The sequence below is a fragment of the Malaya genurostris genome, chromosome 3 (genome assembly GCF_030247185.1).
Source record: "Malaya genurostris strain Urasoe2022 chromosome 3, Malgen_1.1, whole genome shotgun sequence".
In the NCBI taxonomy this organism is placed as follows: Eukaryota; Metazoa; Arthropoda; class Insecta; order Diptera; family Culicidae; genus Malaya; species Malaya genurostris.
The window spans coordinates 39,481,297-39,507,362 of record NC_080572.1 but is presented as its reverse complement, the minus strand read 5'-3'; the positions used below and the strand labels follow the sequence as shown (position 1 = coordinate 39,507,362).

The 26,066-nt window shown below is 36.9% G+C and overlaps 1 protein-coding gene across 1 annotated transcript in view; it reads left to right on the top strand.

The window, feature by feature from the left end:
* Nucleotides 1-8,134: 8,134 nt before the first annotated feature.
* LOC131437390 (calmodulin) overlaps nt 8,135-26,066 on the top strand; it is an 82,186-nt gene continuing 64,254 nt past the window's right edge. The window contains exon 1 of the mRNA XM_058606695.1: nt 8,135-8,527. Within this exon, the coding sequence (XP_058462678.1) occupies nt 8,525-8,527 (3 nt within the window). The 5' untranslated portion in view covers nt 8,135-8,524. The remainder of the gene's footprint in view (nt 8,528-26,066) is intronic.

The window sequence follows — 26,066 nt, the reverse complement described above, 5'->3', positions numbered from 1 at the left end:
AACCAACGAAAACTTCTTGTCTTCGAAAATTGAACGGATGATAATGTTAAAATACTTCCCTACATATTAATTATGTTTATTACGATCAATCAAGCTACAGTTATTAATAGTCTGAAGAGAGGTTTAACCGTTTCTAAAAAACTATATGAACTAGCTTGCATATCACAAGAGAAATTTAAATGCACATTTCGGAATTTCCAGTGAAAGTGTTAAGGTATTTCGATGTTTTTCAAACCATCGCCTCGCACACCTTCACGTTTGATTCCAAATTAATTACCCAATAAAACAAATATGTTCAATATCATAAAAACCTAAATTCGAAGCGCTTACGAAATTCAAGAATAGACCGTTTTCGGTTTTCTCATATAGAAAGCCAATACAATCAGTGTGAAAACCGACTTTTCAACTGAGCCCCGGATGGTCGAATGTTTTATACCATTCGATTTAGCTCGACGAACCGAAAAAATGTTTGTATGTGTGCGTGTGTATGTGAGGCAAACAGTTTCAGTCATTTTTCTCTTGGCTAAACCGATTTTCATAGAGTTAGATTCAAATAAAAGGTCTTATTGTCCCATACAACGTGCATGAATTTTAGTTTTTAAAAACGATTGAGTGACATTATTTTCACTTTTTTGTGCATCCAAGTAACCCTGTAACTCCGGAATTGGTTGTCAGATCCAAATTAAAATCAGAAACTTTATATGGGACCATGAAACCTTTCGTTTGAATCTAGTTTGTTAAAATCGATTCAGCTATCTACATTTGGCCCTCCAGGCTTCGTTTGAAAATTTTGTTTTCACAGTTATTGCATAACCTGCTGCGAAAACTGCTTTTGCTAACTGTTTGCCTGACATTGTAAGTAGAAACATAGCAGGAAGACGACTTTTTTTATACAAACCTGGGGAGAATATTATCTCTATTTTTTCAACTGCCTCTAAACTTATATCTAAAGATATTTCAAACTAATTCTTTCTAGCGTTCCATAGAGTGGTTCCCTTGATCTGCAACCTGAGTTGAATTCTATGCAACATTCAGTTTGATAATAAAGTGATAGTAGTAAGATGGCTTACTTGTGTTCAAATTCTGTTCTTGGTTTCATATATGTAAATGAATATAATTCAACGCAAGTCAAATATTCCCACTATATCATACAGATTTTTGGAATCATTTGCGATTTGTGCATTGATTACTACTTTTTCTAAAATGTTTGATTTTCGAAAATTGCATTCTGTATGAAATCTTTATGCACATACCAAATTTTGTAAACTAGGACTATTGTATCGAAACACGAAATTCGCTACACACACGCAATAACTGAAAATTAAATTAATAGAAAGGTAATGTTGAAAAAAACAACAACATCTATATTACTCTACTAGTTGTTTTTGGATAACATCATTATGCGCATATACAATTCTTGGGTTTCTTGTGGAATCCGTCAACTTCATTAATCAATGGTTCTTAGATGGTCTGATCGAACTGAATAACCTCGGTAGCTGTTCCTCTTAAACATAATTTACAAGCTTTTAGCTCGATTCCAGAAAAGAGGGTGCAATTGTTGGATGGAAATGCCCGTAATACGCATGTTAATGAGAAAGTTGTATATTTTCCACCCTTTAATAGGGGAAAAAGTTTTTATTGAGTTACATGTAAGTTGACCACGATTCTTGGTAATCGGTTAAATCCGTCAGATTGGATCACAACGTTATATCAAACTTCAATGTACATCTTGAAAAGAGTATGATAAATGCTGTGAATTATTCGGCTCGTATATAACTTGTTATTCCTTATCGTCCTACAGTGTTTCGGAAAACACCAATGAGATTCAAATTTGGATAATGAACTCTTCTCGGCAGTTCAAAGGTAGTAATGGAATTGATTAGCGTGTACACCGGTTCTACGATAAAGAAACAAAACAATAGATTTTCTTATCTACATATCAGCTATTCAAGTAATACCGGCTCGCCATTTAAAACAAAGCTGTCAAGAGAATTGAACCATAGCGAACCCCAAGAACCCTGCCTATATAATCAACGTTGCTATTTCAATAAACCCTCAGACATAAACCGCTCCCAACCCAGCACTAAGAACTAAATCTAGCGTCGAATCTCCTAGGAACACTGCGTTAAAAAGGGACCAATTTAGTTATGGTAGTGTCAACGAGAACGAGGAGCATAAAAATTTTCATGCTGAAATTTTTTTCTTACAACGTACGATACAATCAGAGAGAACAACATAACAGTGAGAATAATGAGAGCGACTATCATTTGCAATGGTATGTGTAAACCGAAGAGCAAGCAATAAAAATCACTTGCGACAGAAATGGGCATTCCGCCACGTTTGTCTGCACATGCTTCAATAGATAGAGCTTCTCAAAGAGCTCTCCCAATTACTGCAAGCGTTTCTGCGTTCTATGGTGATGAGCTATTTCGTCGAATATGCAATGCTCAACACTAGTCAACGAAACCGGAGAACCCGATTTTGTGTGCATTGCGACATTTCTGCGCAGTAATAGCGACACGCACTAAGCACACACACACCAGCAAAACAGAATCACTCTCGCGGAGTTGCTTTTGCGAATATAGCTAAACGAGCACACTGGGTTAATTAATAGCATATTCCGGTACGAACTTGTGGAAAGGGTATTTTATACGAAAGCAAAACAAAATATTCACCACACTAATTTTTGGAGTCAAAAGGAAAACTTTACATTGATTCCACATTTTCATTGCTCATAACAATTAAAATATCACAAAATAGTCGATGGACGATTGAACTCTAAACTAATCGTTTCTTCTAGGTTTAACACTTTGAGCCCACCTGTATCTAAAAAATGGGGTAAAACTTTTGGTTTTGGCGTCAAATGGAAGAAAGTTGAAATACCTTTTTCGATCAACAGTTATCTGTTAAACTTGAAATATATTGACTAAAGCGACATTTTTTGGTATTCTAATATCGCAGGTTTTTTTTATCGATCCCGGCAAACTCAAGTTTTGTCTTTCTCATATAGAAAGGCTATTCAATCACAGTGAACAGTTTTTTCTGAAGGGTCGAGTATTATCGTCATTATTCTGAATAACGACGTATTGGCTTTTCGATCGAATATGGTTCGGTCGAATCCTAGCTACCTTTGATTTTGCTACCGTTATTAGGAATACGAATAAAATACGATCAAAAAAACAATCAATTCAGAATAAGGGCGTATATATCATTCGAATCAGTTCGTTGAGATCGAAAAATGTAGGTGTGTATATGAGTATATGTGAAAAATGTACTCAATTTTCTACGGAGGGCTGGGCCAATTTTAACAATCTTAGATTCAAATGACAAGTTTAATGGTTCGATAAGATTTTTTAAAATTCACATTCAAATGAAACTTTCGGTTCCGGAACTACAGAAAATTCAAGAAAATACACATTTATTTTTCTCCAAGACAGAGGAACTAATTTTGACAACTTAATATTCAAAAGAAACATAAGAAAACTTCCAAATCTCATTTCAATTCGACGAAAGAAAACTTCAATTTCAAGAGTGTATTGATAAGTAAAGATGTAGAAAATAGCCGAACAAACCGACTTCGACTATACTGGTTACTGGGTTATGGAAGTACCGAAAATAGTGGTCAAAAGTCTAAAAATGGTCTTTCGCCTCCTGAATCATAAGATGGTGAGTGTGTTAATTTCAAACCGTCACTTCAATGTAATGTATTGATTTGTATACGTCCATGCGAATTTCATGCATCATACAGTGTTAATACATATTGCCAAAACTATATACAGAATTGTGCCTACTTCTCATCCTTCAATGCAATACAAAATCGAACCTGTTTTGTTACAATATTTACTTGCTTCTTGTCTGCCGCCACTTAATTTTGGGTGAAAATTACCAAAATCACAATAAAAAATAGTCTAGATGAACAACGATGAGAAAAATTTATTGTGACGATTCATTTTTAAATATTATGATGAAATCAGGCATCTCTGCTAGCAGCTGATCGGTGTTGACAAACGAGGGGGAACCAACTAGTAAAAAAACTTTTACATAACACAAGGGGTGTACCGATAGTAAATAGTTCGCGCTGTACAATATAGGTGGAACTAGTGCATCACGAAAAATTATTTTTATAAGAATTTACTCATACTGTCATGTCTGTTAGTCTGTGGCTTAACCAACTGATTTTGATTCTACCGATGCCCGGATTCCGGTTCTGGAAGTACCGGAAATGGTGGTCAAAGTTTCAAATTGAACTTCTTCGATTTCTCAGAGAGGGTTTAAACCGGTATTTGAAAGCATTTATGGTTGCATGTTTTGGCTACAGAATTATACGGTAATGTTTTAAGAATTTCAAACCGTCGTTCAATTGAAACGCTAGAAAAAGTCGTCAATTGTCCTTATTCAATGGAACAGAAATAAAAAAAGATAGAGCCGATGCAAAAAAAACGTACTAAGGTTTCTCAAACTGCTCCGTCCAAGCACCAAGATAAAAATGTCAATGAATGAGGAAGACATTATTTCACAACTAGGTTGAACAAAAGAAATAAGATAGGTAGGTTTAGTTTTTCTTACATTTAAGCAGTAGTTGCATATACAAATTGAGTAATAAAATTCTCAACCTTATTATTGAAACACGAAGAAATCTGAGAATATGGCATGGACCAACGTAAATGTCTTTGCATCATTTTCAAGATCCATGTCTTATAATTTTTTCTCGAAATATTCACCATAAACAATACAGTTTAAGTAAATTTTAGCACAAAATTTTCATAAGCCAGATGTTGAAAGATGGCTTAAAGGCCATTATCAATCAATAGTGCGTGAAATTTTCTTTCAGGATAAAATATTGCTGTTGCTTTCGACAGAATTTCATTCGAATTTATAATAACGTAGCAAACTCAATGAAAATTCGATAGTACAATTCCAACATAATATTCTGTGTTGTGGATGGTAAACCAGCGATCTCGAAGCTTTTCTCCTCTTCCCCAGCATCCTTCTCCTCTCTGCTGATATATTCACCGTCACACTAGCATGTGTAGTTCGCTTGCTGTGTTTTGTTGAGTAGACGTGTGTTTATGATGCTCGTCACGAAAATTATGCGTTACTTCCCAAGAGCAACGCGTCGCTACAAAATATTGCACCGAAACAGCTTCAGAAATGTACGCTAACATTGTAATACATTACTATTACATTGGGGAATCTAGGTTTATTTTATTTATGATTTCATTTAAATGGTACCGATAAAAATACTATCAAAGAGGAAAACTTGATATAAGCAGATATGCTTATTACATTTCGTCCTAAATGAACCCCATCGTTTCGGTTCTTAGCGAATTGTTATTGGCAACATAATTAATGTAAATATTTGGCAGTGCAACTTCAATTGATCTTTTCCCTTCAACTGTTGAAAAATGTGTTCCCAAATGAATCATATTTTCCAAAAACTTACTATTAATGTGGTCGATCAGGAATATTTATGCAATTTGTTGGAGTTCGTTGTCACACAAATTGTAGGTAAAATATAGATATAGGGTTATTTCTCGGCACTCCACTAAGAATCAACATTTTGAATGAGGCTTCCTTTGATTCGCAATAGTCCTATTTATATACCTACATTATGAAAAATGAAACCTTTCCTGGGAAAATGCGCAAGATCTTCCACCGTATCCCAATCACTGTCGTCTGATTGATCTCAACTCACTTGAGCATCACACAACAATTCAGCAAGCCGATGATTAGGCAATATTGATTCTCCTAAACTTTTATCTAATCTTAAGCCCGTCCATCACAACGATCGCCACGTCCTACTGGTTTACTTCACCCGAGATTTCACCGAACGACGATTGGAATTATGAACCAATAACAGTATGTATCAGAACATTTGGCACTGTTGAACATCGATTTGATTCTGATGAATGTTCATCAAAAGCAATGGTACCATTCGAAGATATAAGTTTCACAATTTTCTATTGAATAAATTTCATACACTCAAATATAAAGGCCAAATTCTTCCAAAAACGTGTTAAAAAAAGGCTCTGAAAACAGCTCATCAAACTTATCCGATTTGTTGGTGGGTGTCATCATTCACACTGATGAGTGTGCTAGTTTTGGAATTTGAGGGACACCCAGTTGAAAAGTCTGTTTGAATCCATTCAGTGATGTAATGATGCCTTTTTCATATCTTTCATATTCTCATATATGAATGTGTGGTATCCTACCAAACGATTTTCTATGATTTTTAAAAATCAAAAAAGTTTGTGTTTAAATCAGTGTAACCTAGAGAACGAAACAGTTCTTAGATCGGTTAGGCTATCTCTGAGAAAACGAAGTGACTTAGAAAACTATTTCAGGTACTTCCAAAAGAAGAATCCGGGAACAGGTATAGTCGCAGTCGATTCGAGAAAAGTGTGTGAAATCAATTTTTGAGTATATGACTCTACAATCTCCGGTCGTTAATCGAAAACCGGGAATCATTATAATTATATGGACTGCAAAAATTTCATATACATCACGAAATATGGAAGTCCGATGCATGTCTTTTCAAAAAACCTTCAATCCATTGTGGAACATCCAAAAATTTGTTGCGCATCAGCCACACTTCCTGTAAAGTAGCTATGATTTGTCTCAATCTCAGTTTCTCGCTAGTGTTTTCAACTCCGAGCTTCAGTGTCGGTTTATGTTTTCTTTTCCGAGCGTACGGAATCGAACAGAGCAATCTGTGTGCTCCGTTCGTAGAGGCGGTGTTGTGTCTTCTTCGTTCCAGGGGTGCTTTATATGAAGGTTTTAAATTTTTGACATTCATAACCCTGTAATTTCGGTTTCGGAAGTCGAATCGAGATAAAATTCAGACTATCATAAGACCTCTCATTGGAATCTTATTTTAAAATAACTTAAGCCATCGCTGAGAGTTCGATTTTAGAGTTTGTGAATAATATTACCAATGCTTTCGGAACCGGAATCTGGGAACTGCTATAACCGAAGTCGATTCGCTTGGCCGTCTACTGATACGGGCTAAAAATTTTCAACACATTTCATTGTGTAATTCCGGAACCGGAGGTCAGATCTGGATGAAATTCAGGAGTGTTGTATGGGACCATGAGACCTTTCTTTTAAACTTAAGTTTGTAATAATCGGTCACGTCATCTTTAAGAAAAGTAAGAAAGTAATTTGAAATTGGAATTTTTACACTAATCGGAACCAGAAGTGGACTTGACGAAATGACTTTCAGAAATTTTGTATGAGACAAATATACCTTTAATTTCAATCTAAGTTTGTGAAAATCGGTTCATCCGTCTCTGAGAAAAATTAGTGCAGTTGTTATAATTTTTTTCCTATATCACCCAGTAATTCTGGAACCGGAAGTTGGAAGTTTCTCCGCGTACCTTCGGGACTCATTCTATATCATTTCTAGTATTTGCCAACATTTTATTGGAATTTGTTTTTCGATTTTATGAAAATTGTTTGGATGGACCTAGCCTTAAAAACAGTTTCTTATTGTTTAACATATATTGTTGTGATTTCGTTATAGAAACAACTATTTGGCATCTTTGGCATGGTTTGTCTAAAGATGGAATTATAACCAATGATTTTGGAAATACAACTCACAGAAACATGTTGTTTACTTTTCATCAGCCATTTGTTGTGAACTATACAATTGATTTAAAAACAAAAAACAAATAAATAAATTCATTTAGTCATATTTTACTTCCTGAAAAAGCATTGTGATTGAACAGTTTACATCATTGCGGAGGTGTACCTTTCCGCTGGTAATCGTCGGATTTTTGTGAAAAAATACCGAATTCAATTTTGAAAAACAAATCTAATATACACAGAACGTATTATTTTCCCCACAATGCCATTCCGAAAGGTCTATCAATAGCATAAGCATCACTTCACACATTTTCAATTCCTCCCAGCAACTTGATTAGAATTTTTTCAAGTAAGCTCCAGTTTTGCTCTCTTTTGCTGATCTCTTACATTGGAACTTTTGGAACGGCAAAAAAATCCGTTTCTTTTGAAGAGCACAGACTGGGTCTCTCACACACCAACACACACACACGTGCGCCGTGTAGTGGTAGGTATAGTAAGTACGCAACGGTAAAAAACTACAAACTCTACGAGATCGTTGCTTGGCCTGTCAACTGACACACGGCAGTTGAATTTGAACCGCCGTGGTATATAGACCTGAAACTATTTTGCTCGCGTTGCGCTAGTGGGAGGTATAGCAAAGCAGCCATTAGTCAGTCATCATCAACGGTGGTGTGAGGTGATCCCGGATTGTTCTTTGCCTCTGTGTGTGAAAATAGTAGAAAAATAATAAAGTGGGAAAATCGAGGCAGTTTTGTGCATAGAGCAGCCGCTAGCTAGTCAGCAAAGAAAGAAGAAAAACTAGTGTAGTTTTCATTTATCGTTCTGTGACAGCTCACAGAACAAAAAGTACAAACGCGCAGCAGCAGTTCGAAATCCGGAGGAAGCGGAAGGCTGGTCATCTTTTTCGAACCGGAAAAGCAACAAATTAGATAAAACAAAAATGGTAAGCATGTTGCTTTATTTTGCGTGGAATTGTAGCGTTTTTCTCAACGGTGTAAAGGTGGCTCCTCGATTTTACATGAGTGATTAGTTTCATTGACAGTGATTACATCGTTAAAAAGGGTGAAAACCGACATTTTTCATGTTTTTCTGCGCGAGATGTGTTCCGAAGGCATGCTATGGCGGCTGATTTGAATGTATAATATTAGCCACTGACGACACTCATACAGCGATGAAAAAGTAGAGCTTCGCTGAAGATTCGAAAAACTTCTCGATCTGTGATACTGTTTTCATGGTTTGATGACTTGTATTCCGCCTTATATGGATACTCAGACCTCAAATCTATCCCATCAAACTGAACTTGCCAATCTGGCAATTTCTTTTCACGATATCATTTGCAAAAGACGCGTGTATGGCTTCCTCGTTTAAATTGAATCTGCTGACGGTGGCAGTTTCAATGTGCAAAGAGTGTCTGCTGGCATTTGTTTTCGTCACCTGTGGGGTTTTGGTGCATGTTCCCTCAATTGCCAGCAAGCATACGAAAAACCTCCGACCGACTCCGGTTTTCGTTTGATTTTTACGTTTTGCACAACACACACACTTGCTCTAATAGCGGTTCGGAATGAAATACCCCAGCGGGACACGATTACACATTTTGCCGCATTGCGGGATTTTTTCTTCTCGCTGTCGCACACTGCTTTTCTAGTGGTCCTGAAACGAAATATCGTTTGGCCTACAGTGGGCGATCACCTCAGAGCCCTTGAATCTGTTTATCGTTCATGCCTTCAGAAATTCCTTCACCGATCGAATTATTATTTCGAGCAGATAGCAGTTCTTGAAATCTGAAAAATCAATACCAGGCTAAAAGCTAGCGGAGAGCACAGGAAAAATGTAACACATCCAGAAAAATCACTTCAGGCATGCTATGTTACACATCGACACATGATTCGCTTAGCAGAATATTTTATACAAATCTCGACCATCGTATGTGTACATATTTATTTTATAAATTTCAAACACGATCAACCAACTGTTTTTCGCGTTGGTTCCGATTTTTTCTGCCCAATAGCTCACGAACACATTGACAGAAGCTACACTATACGCTCTCCTCAGCTCCGGCTCCGACGGGGAGCTTTCTTGGTTAACGTGGCAGAAGAAGCAGACGGGGCGCGGTTAAAGGATTTCCCTGCTAGCGAAAATTGTTTAAAAGTGACTAATTTCTGACAATAGGACAAAGAGAGAATGAGATTGTTCCCTACTGTAGTAGTGCACGGCGATAGTGAAATTGGGTCAGGATTCCGTTAAATTCGCGAAAGCCAGTTCTCTTTTGTATTTAAAGGATAATATTAAATTATAATAGGATAATTTAAATATTTGAACCGATTCGTCAATTCTTATGACCTCACTCCAGCTGGTTTCTGCCTTAAATAATAAAAAGTATCTCATCAGTATAGATCCAGAATGAGTGAATTCAATAGTTTTTAACTGGAGAATTGTGAAGAAATGCTGACTTACATTCTTTGTCATATTCATTCATAATTTCAAAAGATTGAAGCTCTTTATTCTAAAGGGTGTATTAGATAAAAATGGCAAACACCTATTTACTAACAAAATTAAACCGATTATCGGGTTCTCTTGGTTTTTTAAGGGCATGAAGGGCTACTAATGAGTAATGTTTAACAAAATTTATTTTATACTATTTCGTCTCCGATCCCAAATGTCCGAACCATCCCTTTCATTCCACCCATTACATTTTGTACAACCGATTTCACCCAGTGTTTTTTCGCTTGCACCACAGTTTTCTCAAACTTTAGATTCAATTTGAATAGTCTTGGGACGTTTCAAATTTTTCAAGCGGGTGAAGTTCCGTAGAGTTTTGTGAGCTCATGGCTTTTGACAGAAAATTGTTACCGCTGGTTCGATTTAGCGTAGTGGCAGAATCAGGCCAAAACGGAGTGCTTTTTTATGAATGGCGTCTCTTCTTAAACCACTTTTCCGTGTAAATCGCATCGTTGGTCGATCCGGAAGTGATGAAGGGAACATTTCGATAGACCTACGACAAAAGGGCCTAACTGCAAATGACAGTTTCTCTTTGTTTACTTTTTCTTCCACGATTTACCGGATTGATTTCATATTTGACGCCTAACTCTTCGCAAATTTTTCAAGTGAAGCTTTCGATTTATATTGGAAACTTTTAAGAGAAAATATATACACACTTAAATTTTTTAGCTGAGTCTCGGCAAAAAAATGCCGAGATTCGCACAGCCGAGTAATCAGCAATCATCTCGGCAAAAATAAAATTACTGAGCGTCTCGGCATCCTAAAATTTGACAAACGTCAAATATTGCCGAAATCGTCAGCATAAGATTTACTGTTTGCTCAGTGAAACGTTCACTGAATATTCGGCAATCCAATAAAACGAAAAAATGAAAAAATAAATTACCGAATCATCAGTAATTAAAAATCTTGTCAATTATTTTGTTTGTATTTATTCAGAATAAAAAATTCATTTTATTAACACTTAAAGGAGGCTTACAAATTTGTTGCCAGTAGTGCTTAAAGCCTACCTGAAAACATGTAGCATAAATAAAAAGCGGCGTTTCCAGATGCGGGCACCTTGAGTCGAGCTGGAAATATGAAAATAAAAATATATATTGATTTTTGGCCTACAAAAATGTTCAATATTTAATGATGCATATACGGTATTGTTCAAAAAATAAACTTACTTTGATCTATTGAATTATTCCATGCATTGGGTTATTTTTTCGCCTATCCCCCAAAGTTTTGTCTCGAGGACGCTTTGAGCCCCGTGTTGGGTGTTTTTCCCTTATAATCGCGAGTGCTCTGATAAAGTCGCTTTTTATAAAGCGAAACATGTCACTATATTTATTCAATATTTGTACTTGCAAGTGGTTCCACGCTTCTTCGAAGATTATCCATTTTTTCACTAGAGAATTTCATTAGAAAATAATCGCACAATGCGAAGCGAAAATGTAACGCGGCAATAAATGACAGCTGTCGTGCTGAATCTCGGCATCAGCTAGCGCATATTCCGAAATCTCGGCAAACGTCTCTGCTGATGTCGGCATATCTGTTGTTTACTGATAAATTCAGCAAGCAATTATGCCAAATTTCGGCAAAGTGAAGCATTTTACCGAAATATCAGTGAATGCATTTAACGAAGTTCAGAAACATGTGTATTGATTGCTGAACAATCAGCAAATTTACGTGTTGCTGATCAGTTTCGGCATTTTATTATGCCGAGCTCAAGAAATGGCTTTAAGTGTGTAGAGCGGCTGTCATTTGCAGTTAGGCCTTTTTGTCGATACGATATCCACAAATCGCCTTCCTGATCTGGAACTTCTTTGCAAATTTTGAACATTAATTTAGATTTGGCCACGAAATATACTTACCCGAGAAGTTGACGGAAGTCGGCCTAGAACGGCCCCCTGTCACGACGTCATCTTAATGAGATATAAATCGGATCTTTAAAATCAGCTGATTGCAACGTAAATAAAAAATCAGTAATGCAACCGTTTTATGGTTTACCTTGTTTATTAGAGATTTTTTGGAACGATTCTCTCACAATGAAGTGTCGGTTTACCTAAAATACAGCAGATGGTGTTTTGGGACATTAAGTGGAGGTAATTTCCACAATTTGAAAGTTGCGATGAGTATCAAAACATCGCAGTGTTTGAGGGCCGAAACGCGAGGGGCTCGACGTAATCGGAATACTTTCAAATGGCTGGTGCTAACACCGGTGTCAGATGGCTGGTCTAGAACGTAAGTTTCGTCATCCATCAGTTGGATCTTTTGTTAGCACATAACTTGATATTCTGTTGCTTATCAAATCGTAATTCAAAATGTTATTTGGACGATTGTTTTTTCAAAAGTTCATTCTGAACCTTCATTTCACTTTCAGTACTAGATAGTTGCAGAACATTTGTAAAATACCGCAGAAAACTGTATAAAACTTTCATTACGACCTATGAGCAAATGACAGATTCTCCAGGTTTACTTTATATATCGGCTATTACGCCACCTTAGCAATCCTTCTTATTATTTGACAAGATAACTAAAACTCATCTGCACTGTAGAAGTTATCGAAAAATAGATTACTATTCCGTAATACTTCAAAGAGAAAGTGAACAAAGAGAATCTGTCATGCTGAATGTGTAACATAATAATTCAGTAAATTGAAACAGCTTTGAGCCAAAGTTAGTAAAACTTTTCCCTTATTTGCATCATCGCTCTAAATGACAGTTTGAATTTTTTAGCAAACTTCACCCTATATTTCCAGAGTATCCAGTACTGAGGGTCGGACCCGGATAAAACTCAATAGCAGTCTATGTAACGATAAGATCTTTTATTTGAATGAACCTAAGTTTGTTAAAATCGGTTGTCACATTCATACACTCATAGACATTTGCTCAGTTCGTCGAGCTAAATGGAATGATATACGTCAATATGTCGGTTGAAAAGTCGGTTTTCACAGTGATTACATAGCCTTTCTGTATGGAATAAAAGGAAAATAATTGATCGAAGTTGGTAGCAATAACTACATTCATCGAAAATATTGATTTAGATTGTTAAGGTGTACACATTCCATGTTTTTTCTGAACGTGAACAAGAATTGAAGTAAATTATTTAAAATGTATCATACTACCTTGATCAAAGCATTTCCGGAATTTATTCAGAAAAATAAAAATTATTCATCAAAATCGATATTGTCCCCTCCAAAGTACTCCCCATCGATCGCAACACACTTATGCCAGCGCTTGATCCAATACTCGAAACCTTTTTTTATATTCAGATTTCGGTATGGCCATCAGAGCCATCTGCGATTTTTCAATAATCTCATCTGCTCCACGGAGCGATATCTTGAGTCGACCGAATAGGAGTCGTAGGGAGCCAAATCAGGTGAATTCGGTGCTTGCTGAATGGTATTCATTTCGTTTTTAGCCAAATGTTCACGGATAACGATGGCATTGTGTGACGGTGCGTTATCGTGGTGCAAGCTCCATGAGTTGTTTGTCCACAAATCTGGTCTTTTTGGCGAATTGCTTCACGCAAACGTCTCATAACGTACAAATAATACTCCTTGTTGACAGTTTGGCCTTGTGAAAGGAATTCATGGTACACAACACCCTGTGGATCAATGAATACTGTGAGCATCGCCTTCTTTTTCGACTAAAACGACGTGGCCGCTTCTGAAACGTTCATACCACTGATAAACGTTCTTAAAAATTCAATTCCATTTTGTTTTATTTCAACTATAGAGGAATCAACCGTTTTTAAAGCTTTCTGACCCTATGTGCGGAGTTGGGTATCGAACCCAGGTGGGCTGCGACATCGACTAAACAATCACGCTATACCCGTCCCGCTCAATTCCATTTCGAAAATTGCACAAAATCGAAGAGACGTTAAATCGCAGATGTACTCAATACAGCCAGACCCTGTCAGCTTGGAGCGAAATCAATCTTCAGTTCAACAACGCCATCGCACGGCATCACATTCAACATATCATGTCAAATGTATGGGTGCGCAGCCCTGCTAGTTTGGCGCGCACGAATTTGACATTTCTCTCCCCTACTTCTATGTATGAGATTCGATGCGGACTCACCTGAGGGCGACATGCTCGCAAAAAAGGATGTTGCCAATGATTTGTTCGAGAAATGTGAGAGCTGGATATTTTGTTAATATGATGTCTTTGATACAGCGTAACTTTCACAAATGTCCATGTATCAAGCTGAAAATTTGATAGAATATCAATGACAGATGTAGCAACCTAAAAAAAATCTAGTCGGATCAGTGGCGTTTTGTGACGAAGTGTACGGATTGTGCACTGCTTATGAGGTATGGAATCAGCTGTAACAGTTCGTTGTAAATGAAAAATAACGATTGAGAAATGGATATTCTCTTGTGTTTTACAATACAATGAAATAATGATATACTCGTGGATGGGAATTTTTTTATTACACTTATTTCGTATCATCGATACAATAGAAGAATTCGGTGCTCTGCACGTCGATCAAATCTGTCAATAACTTTATTAATAAAACCGCTTCGACGTTGCAACTGAGCCAGCAATTTGTTTTCAACTGCCATAAGCATAAGCCACTGAAGCCTCTCCCGAAGGTAGGCGTACAAGTTCTCACAGAGCCAAACGTGACCGAGAACAACAAATCTCAGAGTTGAACTGAATAATTCATTCTCTTGAATTTGTGCAGTGACTCATATGCACGAAAAAGACACTCACACTGCGACAAGAGATACTTGAAATTTTAAGTTGGATGTATATGAGATGTGTGTAATTTCGGTGCACTAGGCAAAGTGCTCGAGTTCAAATCGCGTACTGGCTACGGCAACGCGATATGAAAAGATCGTTTGGTTGTTAATGACCAGCAAGCGCAAGCAGCTTAGGGTGAATCTGTGCATATTGTGCTGTGGACAAAAACGCTCATTAATATAAATTTCGTGCCATCCTATCTGGTTTCATCGAATAAGTTAGAAATCTAAACATTTATTGAATGCGGATAGTGATGCAGTTAATTTCTTGAATTTGACCGGTTGTGCAGTGCACGAGGTGCACCTTCATGTGCACCTCGTGCACTGCACAACCGGTCAAACGCGAGACGCTACTGAATCGGGTGACTGAGAGCGCCACACGGTGGTGATTCCAGGAAGTTTTTGATTAAGGTACTATGGTATTAGTAAAATGTATTATCTGTATAAACAGTGAATTATCGGTATTTTAGGAGAACATATTGATAGTCACACGACAAAAGGGTTTAACTGCAAATGAGAGCCTCTCTTTGGTTACTTTCTCTTTCGATTATTACGAAGCTGTTATTGAAATTTCTTCAAAGTTTTCAATATAAATCGAAAGTTTGTGGTTTTGGCTTGGAGCTTATGTGAAGAGATGAGCTTGGGACTTTTTCTAATGTTCATCGAGATATGCCGAGAAATCGGTGTACCTGGCAACGTTGCTACCAACGACAAGCAGAGTGCCGTTCAGGGTAGCCACATATACAGAATAATCTGTATTTTACAGATTTTTAAAATTTGAGACCCAGATTCTGTATATACAGATTACAGATTTTTGACCTGAAATACAGATTTTGCAAGTTTTTAATAGCGTGAATTGAAAGTTCAATAATGATCGAGATTGTTAATAGCGTTATAATAAACCAAGTACTCTGCTGTCATTTTTGTATTGGATTTCAAATGTTTGATGTCGAATCACCAGTAAGGAGAAAATAAATGTTAACATCATTACATTAGCGTTCTAAAGACTTTCTCATTTCGTTGTACTTCAATATCTTATTATTTTCGTATACAGATTTTTAATACAGATTTTTGAATCCCCTTGCAGATTAACAGTTTTTTTACCTGCAAATTGCAGATTAATGTGTGGCAAACCTGGTGCCGTTCCCAACACAATTGCGAATAGTTCGAAACCTGCCACATTTTTACTACAGGTGTGTTAGTGGGATATGCTATCATAATTCTCTCGCTCTTTCTCGAACAAAGTTTTACTCTGACTCTCATGGTTGATTCTGTCTTTCTTTTATCGCCTATAAGTTTATGTGTGACAAGATAAAAACCTACCAAGGCTGTGGATCGATTCGAACGGCGTTTTTACTAAGGGTGCGCTTCATGTCATAATCTGATCATTTATCGGAGATGAGATATTGCAACATCTATCAACTTAGAAGTAACGAAATGTTATTTTATTCTTCTATATTTTGAATTGTTTCAATAATATCTAGTACTTGTATTATAAATGAGTACGTTACCTGTCCAACACCTCGCCTAAAATGATCTTGAACTGCTTCATACTCTCATACTCATGTGGACGAGAGAGATGAATCGATGAAATATGACACCTCTTGCCCCACCCAATACTTGGCGGCCTACGTCCAACCTGTCGCCACCTTCTCCTCTCCGATGACCGCCTTGCTGCGGTGTTTCCATTTGAGGAGCGTACGACCTGCGAAGGATTATGCATAGCTTCTACATATATGGCAAGCACTTCGACGCTCTGTGGTGGACGTAGTTAATGTCTCTGTGTTCTCAACAGTTTTTCAAACATCCAATAGTGCAACATAGAAACAGTAGACGTACTGTGTAGTACGTATACATAGTTTTACTGGACTGAGAAGCCCTGTTAATGCTATACAATTCCTCGTGGAGCGCCAATATAATTGGATTACAACCTCCATTTGGTAGTTCGGTCAGACGGGGGCGACAACCCATTTTACAGAATGTTTGCTCTTTTCAGCAATCGTTTATCGATATCGACTCTCCGGAATCCAATTATTTCCCTGTTTGATAGCAGCAGATAATAAATGGAACGGCAATACCGGCATGTTGGGATTTGAGTTCTTCGGTTATGAAACATTCGGATTGGATCTGCGCTCTGTCTGATTTTGCCTAGATTGATTCAACTTCCTCTACTGCTGCAACCGTGATTTCATTTTGAAATAACGCAATCATCGGTCGATTCTAACATGCAGCGCCTGTATAGGTCTGGGCACTAGCTACTAAAAGATAAGATTACTCCGTGGGTCTACGTCAGCTCCCGTGCTGAATCATGCACTTCCAACACGCTGGCACCATAGGAAATTCTTGATAGGGCGATAATTAATTCGTATGTACATACATAGATACTTAGATACAGCACAACCTTCACGGTCGTCAGATCGATCGGATGTGACGGCCACACTTATTTACTTCGGGTGCGGGTATGAAGCAAACAATTGAAAGTCTCCACGTAGCTTGATGCAAAGTGATACCGCCAAGTGTTGTGATGACACCAATTATCGCGACTATGTGCACTAAAGGGAAGGTCTCGCGGAGCAGACTCTACAGGCGGAAAATAAAAATATTGCCATCATCGATATCAATTTGTCACACTTTGGGATTAGAGCGGTGCGGTACGATTGTGTGTTATATTGAAGGCAGACTTTCCTATATACGAAATGTTCCGAATCAGAGAAACATTACCATTCACTGTCTGGCGACTATTCCGGATAATTTATAGAGGTGTGTTCGAATTTGCGATAAGGATTATATAGTTAAATGATTTTATGATCAGCCGAGATCGACGAGATCGAGACGAAACTCTGAAGGGAAAGAATCACAATAATAAGTCTATTATGTTAACCAATTTGTTTCTAATTTTCGTTTCAAATTGATTTTAGACTTGTATCTGAATGTCATGCTTCCCGCAAGAGAACACTCCACAAAATCACAGCTGATATAATTGAACTGCTTGACGGCCGTACATAGAAGAACATGTTCGGGTATTCTATTCCAAATGGTTGGTACTTTCGTTTACGGAAATAGAATAGTATAAGTGACGTAACCAACAGGCCGCACAGATTTTTTATACCCACATTTTTCTTGGAGGTGGCTGATTGAGACACTTATGGTTATTCAAAGCTACCATGAGCTCATTGATCAAGTTAAGTAGGGTCACGGCGAACATTTCCGGCAGATACTATCTTGATCTAAAAGTTCCCAGAATTTATTCAGAAAATTAAAAATACAAGATTATTCATCACTCCTCGAAACATTTTTTTTATATTCAGTTTTCGGTGTGGCCATCAGAGCCACCTGCGAGTTTTCAATAATCTCATCTCGGGTTCCACGGAGCGGTTTCTTGAGTCGCAAAGAGCCAAATCAGCTGAATTCGGTTGTTACTGAATGGTATTCATTTCGTTTTTAGCCAAATGTTCACAGATAACGATGGTATTGTGTGACGGTGCCCACAAATCTGGTCTTTTTTGGCGAATTGCTTCATCCAAACGTCTCATAACGCCCTTAAAATACTCCTCGTTGACGGCCTGGCCTTGTGGAAGAAATTCATGATACACAACACCATTGTAATCAATGGAAACTGTGAGCTTCGCCTTCTTGTTCAACTGAAAACGATGTGGACTTCACAGCCACTTCTGAAACGTTCGTGCCGCTGATAAACAACTGTTTTTTCAGATTTGTTGCCGAAACACTCTTCTTACATTTGCAATGTCGTCAAACCATTTTTAACGCAACATTCAATGCAAACTCGTTGTTGCAATTTGAATTCCATTTTGAAACATGTGCGAAATCGCAGACACGCACAATCGTAGAAGTACTAAATATAAAGCTGAAAATTTGAAATATCAAAGACAATCTAAAAAAAATCTAATCGGATGACTGAAAGCGCCAAACGGTGGTGATTCTGGGAATTTTTTGATCTAGGTAGTAGGGAAGAGTGTTTGGTTACCGGCACCCTTTTCTTTTAAGCTTATAATTTCGGACTAAGTGCACATTATGCGGACATATATACATCAATGGGAAACTAAACTCCCTAGCTAACAACTGAATAAGAAACTAAGTTGATTCAATCGTTCGAAAAAAACTTTATTATCAATTTAGTAAAGTGATGAATTTTGGTCATTTCAAAAAAGGTGTTCGGTTACCGGCACCCCAAGAAATTTCGTTAAAAATGGAAGAATATAAGTAAAAACTGCAATTATTTAAAGAGAAAACGGAATTTATTCTTTTCGGAGGCGTTTTGGACAAAAGTCTTTATTGTCTGATGGTGACTTCGCCTTGGCTCTCTTGGCCAATGACTTGGCCGGTCTTCCACCGACTTCTTGGGATTGAATACGTTACTGTAGTCGAATTTATTGGCTTCTTATCCACTAAGCAACGTTTAATGGCAATAATCAGTGCATTAAAGTTCATTTTCCTTGACTAGGACGATTTGTTTGAAGTTGCCATGGCTAACAGAACCAGAGAACCAAAGTTTTTACTTATATGACGGGTGTATTGAAGACGTCAAGTTGTCCACGTGTTGCATATCACCCGAGATGTCAGGTAGTATTATAAGTTTAGCTAGCAAAAACGAAAAGATCGCGTCAATTTTCAAAAGTCTGTAACTTCTTAATGTCTGCAAGCAATCGAAGTTTCAAAAGTCTGTAAAAAGTCTTTAGACGAAAAAAGGTTTACATGTTAACTAAGAAATTTGATAATTTACAGACAAATTTGCAGACTTGGCATCTCTGCATATCACTGACAATTTATGCTTTTTGTCCAAAAAATGGGGTACCGGGAACACCTTGGGGTGCCGGTAACCGAAATCGGTAGACATTTTGAAAATGACAAAAAAAAATTTTGGTTGCGAAAATTTTGATATCATCCGGTATTAAATGACGAAATAGATTAATTTCATCTCATATATATTCAATTCACTCACCTTTTCGATTTATGCTTTTCAATTTATGATATTATAAAAAAAAGTAATAAAGAACTTTTCTGTTGATTTTCACGCAATTAAAATTTGCTTTGAACGCAGCAAAAAGTACAAGCGTCAGTTTGCTTTGGTATTCGACCCAAAAAAAAACTTGCTGCTATTACACACACATGACATTTGTCAGAATCACGCTATCTGTTCTCTGTCCAAAGTTACGGTGGGGTGCCGGCAGCGATCATCCCCTATACCAAGTACAGCGGTGTGAAGTGAGCGTTTTACTTTTTTATAAGTATAATAAATAGGCATAGTATTCGCTCAAACTTTAAAAAACTTTTCCGATGCCCAGAGAGCCGAGTTTCATATATCAATCGATTCCAATCGACGAACTGAGCAAATGGCTGTGTGTATGTATGTGTGTGCAACATTAGGAGGCGTGTTTCTCGGACCGATTTTGATCAAACAAGTTGTAAATGGAAGGTCTCCCTGGAAGTATTTACGCTATTGTTTTTGTTTTTGGATCGAATGATTTCTTTCGAGTTATACAAACTTTTATGTAAAAAATTGCAATTTGTTGACAACATCTTTCACAATTGGCATTAGAAACAAAATATGATTTAAATTCTACACCGTAAAAGCTATCCAACAAGATCCATAGATTGTAGAAAACCGTCAATTTTTAACGGAGATATCAATATTTTTGTGTAAGCGCCTTTTCCTTCTGTGGTTATAATTGCACCAAAACGCGTTTTTGTTTGCGCTTCAGAGGTTGATTTTGGAGCTTAAATGATTTCAGAAGAATTTTTGAGTGGAACTATTCCCTTCTCTTGATATAAACAAAGTATTCAGTAATCCACCTATAAGTGAGGTAAAAGTTATAATTTACCTTTCAAAATTATGACTGAAAATCTAACATAAACAAGCGTCATAAGTTTTCCTCTTCGATACTCGTTGATACAAAACATTTCAGAAAACTTCAATTTTGAATTATTTGTGATTATGTCATACAACTGAAAATGTTATCATAAATTGATGATCATATGTTCGATGGCATGTAGCAAAAATTATGTTGATACGTTAGATGCAACAAGAGATATTCGCTATCAAAAACGTATCACTCTCTCAGAGGATAAATTTTTAAAAAGGATCACATAGTGAAGTCGTCGTAAGTGGGCTATTTGGAAATAAAACTGAATAGTAACCAGCAGAGAAGTTGATTATGAAGTAGTCGACCATTTGTGTTACTTTGCTGGTTATTCCATGAAGTGTGCTTAGCATTAAGATCTCCTACTGCGGCTAGGTCGATATCTCGTGATTTTTTTTTGAAAATCTTCTTCAAATAAATTGATTTGTTCACTAAGTTCAATAAGAAAGATACCCATGAATTATTCTTATTTCTATTTTCAAGCGATAACTTTATAAATGAAACAAAAAAGTATCACCGAGTATCACTTCATTTCTCTGCTGCATTCATAGTTTTATTCATTTATGCATTGATTTTGTTATCCTTTTTAATGTCATATATCGATCAAAAACTACCAGGGAATCATGCTTAACACACCCATTTTATCGTATAAGCAACTGAAAGAGATTTATCATGCCAAGAGCAGTCCGCAACTCTAAGCATCTTGTGTGGGATTGTAATGCAACGGGTTTTTGGCGGTGCATTTCTGCACATATTTTGGTCAGCATTCATCATTTCGTGTCTGTGTTGTTTACTTTTCGTGGATGGATCTGAGCCAAGTTGGTGTGATGGACCCCGGTTTCCCCGTTTTACTAGACGGTTCGGCAAACACGTACCGAAACTCCTACATATGAAAATATGTGTTTTATTTTTGGGTCATCTTCTCTATTCTCGTATCACAAGACGGTGCATTCTTTGCTTAGCGCAAGAGACTAATGAACTTCGTTTTTCTACCGGATCGCATCTTGAGAAATACTTATCTTAGAACGAATTTGATTCCCGACCGTTCAATATATGGTCTTTCAGTGAGGATGAGGATGACAAAGCTCGTATAGCCTCGTATTGGCATCGAATTCGCATGATTTTAGTTAGCTCATACAACTTTGCTGTTAGTTCACAAGAACTGCATTTTCGACTGCACTGGCCGTAATCGTGAAGGTTTCGAATACGCAACGCCGCCGATGACGGAGACACAAGATGTTAAGGTTTATTTTTTTCCTGTTGGTGAAACCGTGCACCGTAGCTACGAGTGTGTAGACTCTATAATTGGCACTGTTGTGTCCTCAGTTTTTCTCCAACTCTGCAGTGCGCAGCCAGCCGTTCCTTTGCCGTCCACTGCGACACCGTACTGCGACTGTGTACATTGTGATAATGGTGGTGTGGTGCGCTTATTGCAGATTTCGAACGTTGCAGAATGTTCAGAGCGTTTAAGTAGCTATTAAGGAGCTATTACGGAGTATGACCGGGCGATGATGCGGAAAAAATGGTGCCAATATGATGGCGTTTATGATTGCCGAGTGCAGTGTTGATGATGTCGCCAATGTGTGAAGAACGCTGCTAGTTTATGTTCTGCTCGACATGTTAGTCAAGGTTATCAGAAAACGTGCTGTGCCGCTAAATTAAACAATAAATTCCACTGAAACCTTGTCCGGTTCATTTTGTGCTTCTTAAAGTTGATATCAATTTATTTCTGTTTTTGTCAGAAATTCGCATTACAGGACAAGAATGGATTAGCTAAATTTTCGATACTAGTCCTTACACGGAAGAAGATTCGATTTTGTTGTCATGATTAAAAAATATTGAGATCAATTATTTTCTCATGAATTCATGACAATTATTCATGATTTCTTGATCTAAAAGATCCAAAAGAACATTCTTCTTGGCCGGAATGTTTGTTACTTGTGGAATGTATTTTTTTAATGCACTGACGAGTCTGAGGCGAACCATAAAGTATACAAAAATGCCCTATGTACGAAAATTGGTTAACCGCTAAATGCCCACGATCTCGATCGGCCAGTATATGTCGAAACACGTTTTCGTTCGACGCGTCAGTTAAGACATCTCATTTTGGTGTTAGGTAAAAATGTGTTCTGCAAGTATTGGAAATTCCTTCATATCGGACCTTCCGAGACACTAATCATTGTGCTTGTGGCGAAGGTTGTCGCGATATTCATTATGTCGTTTGGACATGCGTGGAGTATCGTGATGTTAGGTCTCAACTAATAAATTCTTTGCGTACCCAAGGTAGACTATCCAATGTCCCAGTTTGCGACGTTTTTGCTTGTCGTGACCTTCCATACATGAAGCTTCTTTATCATTTAGTCTCCTTCCTCTTCCGTGAGTTTAACCAACTGCCATCTATCTTACTTTGAATGAAAGTTATGTACTGATACAAACAAACCTTAAATAACAGATCGGCTGAAAAGTTCGTATCGTTTCTATGAGAGGGCGCCACTAGAATTAAATCCATACCATTTCCAGTTAGTAGCAACCTTCAAAAGATACGTGTATAAATTTGACAGCTGTCTGATTATTAGTTTGTGAGATATTGCATTTTGAGTGAAGCTACTTTTGTTATTGTGAAAAAAAATGGAAAAAAAGGAATTTCGTGTGTTGATGAAACACTACTTTTTTATGAAAAAAAGTGCCGCCGATACCAAAAAATGGCTTGATGAGTGTTATCCTGACTCTGCACCGGGCGAAGCAACAATTCGTAAGTGGTTTGCAAAATTTCGTACTGGTCATATGAGCACCGAAGACGATGAACGCAGTGGACGTCCAAAAGAGGCTGTTACCGATGAAAACGTGAAAAAAATCCACAAAATGATTGATCGAGATAGCTGACACCCTAAAGATATCAAAGGAACGTGTTGGACATATTATTCACGAATATTTGGATATGAGAAAGCTTTGTGCAAAATGGGTGCCGCGTGAGCTCACAATCACAATGTCACAAGTCGATGAAAACCATGCTGAAATTGAACGAATTGGGCTTCGAATTGCTCCCTCATCCACCGTATTCTCCAGATTTGGCCCCCAGTGACTTTTTCCTGTTCTCAGTCCTCAAGAGAATGCTCGCTGGTAAAAAAATTTAGAAGCAATGAAGAGGTAATAGCTGAAACTGAGGCCTATTTTGAGGCAAAGGACAAATCGTTCTACAAAAATGGTATCGAAAAGTTGGAAGATCGCTATAATCGCTGTATTGCCTCTGATGGCAATTATGTTGAATAATAAAAACGAATTTTGGCAGAAAAATGTGTGTTTCTATTAAACGATACGAACTTTTAGGCCGAATTGTTAGTTATAAGATGATGCACAGTATATACACAAATAAATGTTTTTTTTTATCTTTTGATATACGAAATACGAAATTTCGAAATACTAATATGATATTTGAGGAAACTAGTAGTAATATGTTTTATTAAATACTAACTGTCGTACATTCGAAATATATTAGGTTTAAAGTACTATATTCACACTTACTATATATTCAAAGGTATAACAATTGAGGTATAAACTTGTAATGAATGAAATCATTCGTATTTACCATACCACTTCATTGTTTAGCGCCTGAATTTAAACCGCAAAGAAGACCATCTTAACAGAAATTCGCCTGAAGTTATACCTATTAATGTAAGTTGTGCTACGCCTAAAGTCCAGCTAAATTAGTTCATTGGGGTATAAAATCATGGTGTATTATCTTAACATGAAAATACACTTCCCAAAATCCTGGCTCATTTGGCACTTATCTAGAATCGGAATTGAAGGATGATTTGCCAGTCCCAGGTCTTATCATCTACAATTTATCTGTACAATTTCAGCTAATTCCGATCAGTAACGGAGTAGCAACCAGGGGTGGGCGCTCAAGCTCAAGTCTTTTTCGTTGGCCTTTGGGTTCATTTTTGGTGTTCAACATGACAATTTTAATCAAAAACTTGAAGTTTTGCAAATACCTTAAAACTTTTTTAGCCGGTACTTCTTCACTTTAAAAAAGACATAAAATTTACGTCAACTGATGGTTTTCTTAACTAGTTTAAGCTGAACTGAGCTGAAGATGATCGCCTGTAGTTAAACTTCGCGATTGACCAAACGAGTGAAAGCGCACAATGAACCTAAAAAAATACCATTTTCACTGTGCATACTTACTCATTCAATACTTTTCAATTCCATGATCAATAACGACGCTGGCCACAACCAAAGGCTGAGCTACTGAAGAAGGTAAAGAATGTTAGTCCGACACTCATTGTTTCTAAAGATCGATGGTTCCACTGTACCTCCACGAGCATCAAAGGATAGGAGACTTATTAGTAGGGATGGGAGAAAAGCTGGGATATGTCATGATAAACAAGACGATATCAATAGAAAATACGGTGAACGAAATGATAAACTTCAAGAACTCGCAAAACTACAGACAGCCAACTGTCAGAAAATCTGGCATATCATTCATTGGTAATTTTTTTCCACTTTTGTTTTCACGATGAATAAGTAATTCAAAATAAATCGACCGATAGAACTATTATACAACAAAAAATTTAACATAACGTGCGATGAAAAACTATTTCTAAACCTGCTCTCAAACCAATATATTCCAATAAGTTCATCAAAGAAGTCCTACCGGGGAAAGTCATTGGTTTTTATTTTGAAAGTTTGAAGTTTGACGTGTTAAACTGTTTGACTTACTAAAGATCTACTATTTGTTATCAAGAGTGAGATGATTAATCATATCAAATATTTTCTTTTCATTTATTCAACCTATCACAAAAGCAATGAGGCAGATTTATTTATTATTATAGTAATTTTAATGAATTTTCGCGAGAGATGATTTTTATCAATTAAATTGTAGCCCTAAAGATTAGAAATATGAAAAAAGAAATCGAACTTAGATAGAACTATTCTTAGAAACTAGAAGAAAGCTGGTAAAAACAAAACAACCAAAATTGAAACACTAAAAAATTTAGTAATCGAAATTGGGAAAAGAAAAACACACTTCGTGGAGACTGCGTTAAATATTATTACATATTTATCTAAATCTTAAGTTTGTTCAAGCGAAATCATCTTTTAATGATTGAAGAATGAATGTGATTTATTTCAGTTTCATACTCGATACCCCAGAGAACCCATACCCTGCTTCGACTAACTTATTTTGCAGTATATAATCATTTAGTGTGTCCAATTGATTTCCTACAAATTCTTTTGGGACACTATTTTTTGCACAAGTAAACAAATTTTTAATTATAATGATTTAAAGGATAAGCATGCAAAAATATCATTTCCCCTTTTCAAAAATTAGTCTGAGGTTGAATCTGTGAAAAAATCAATGGTTTGCCATACTGAAAA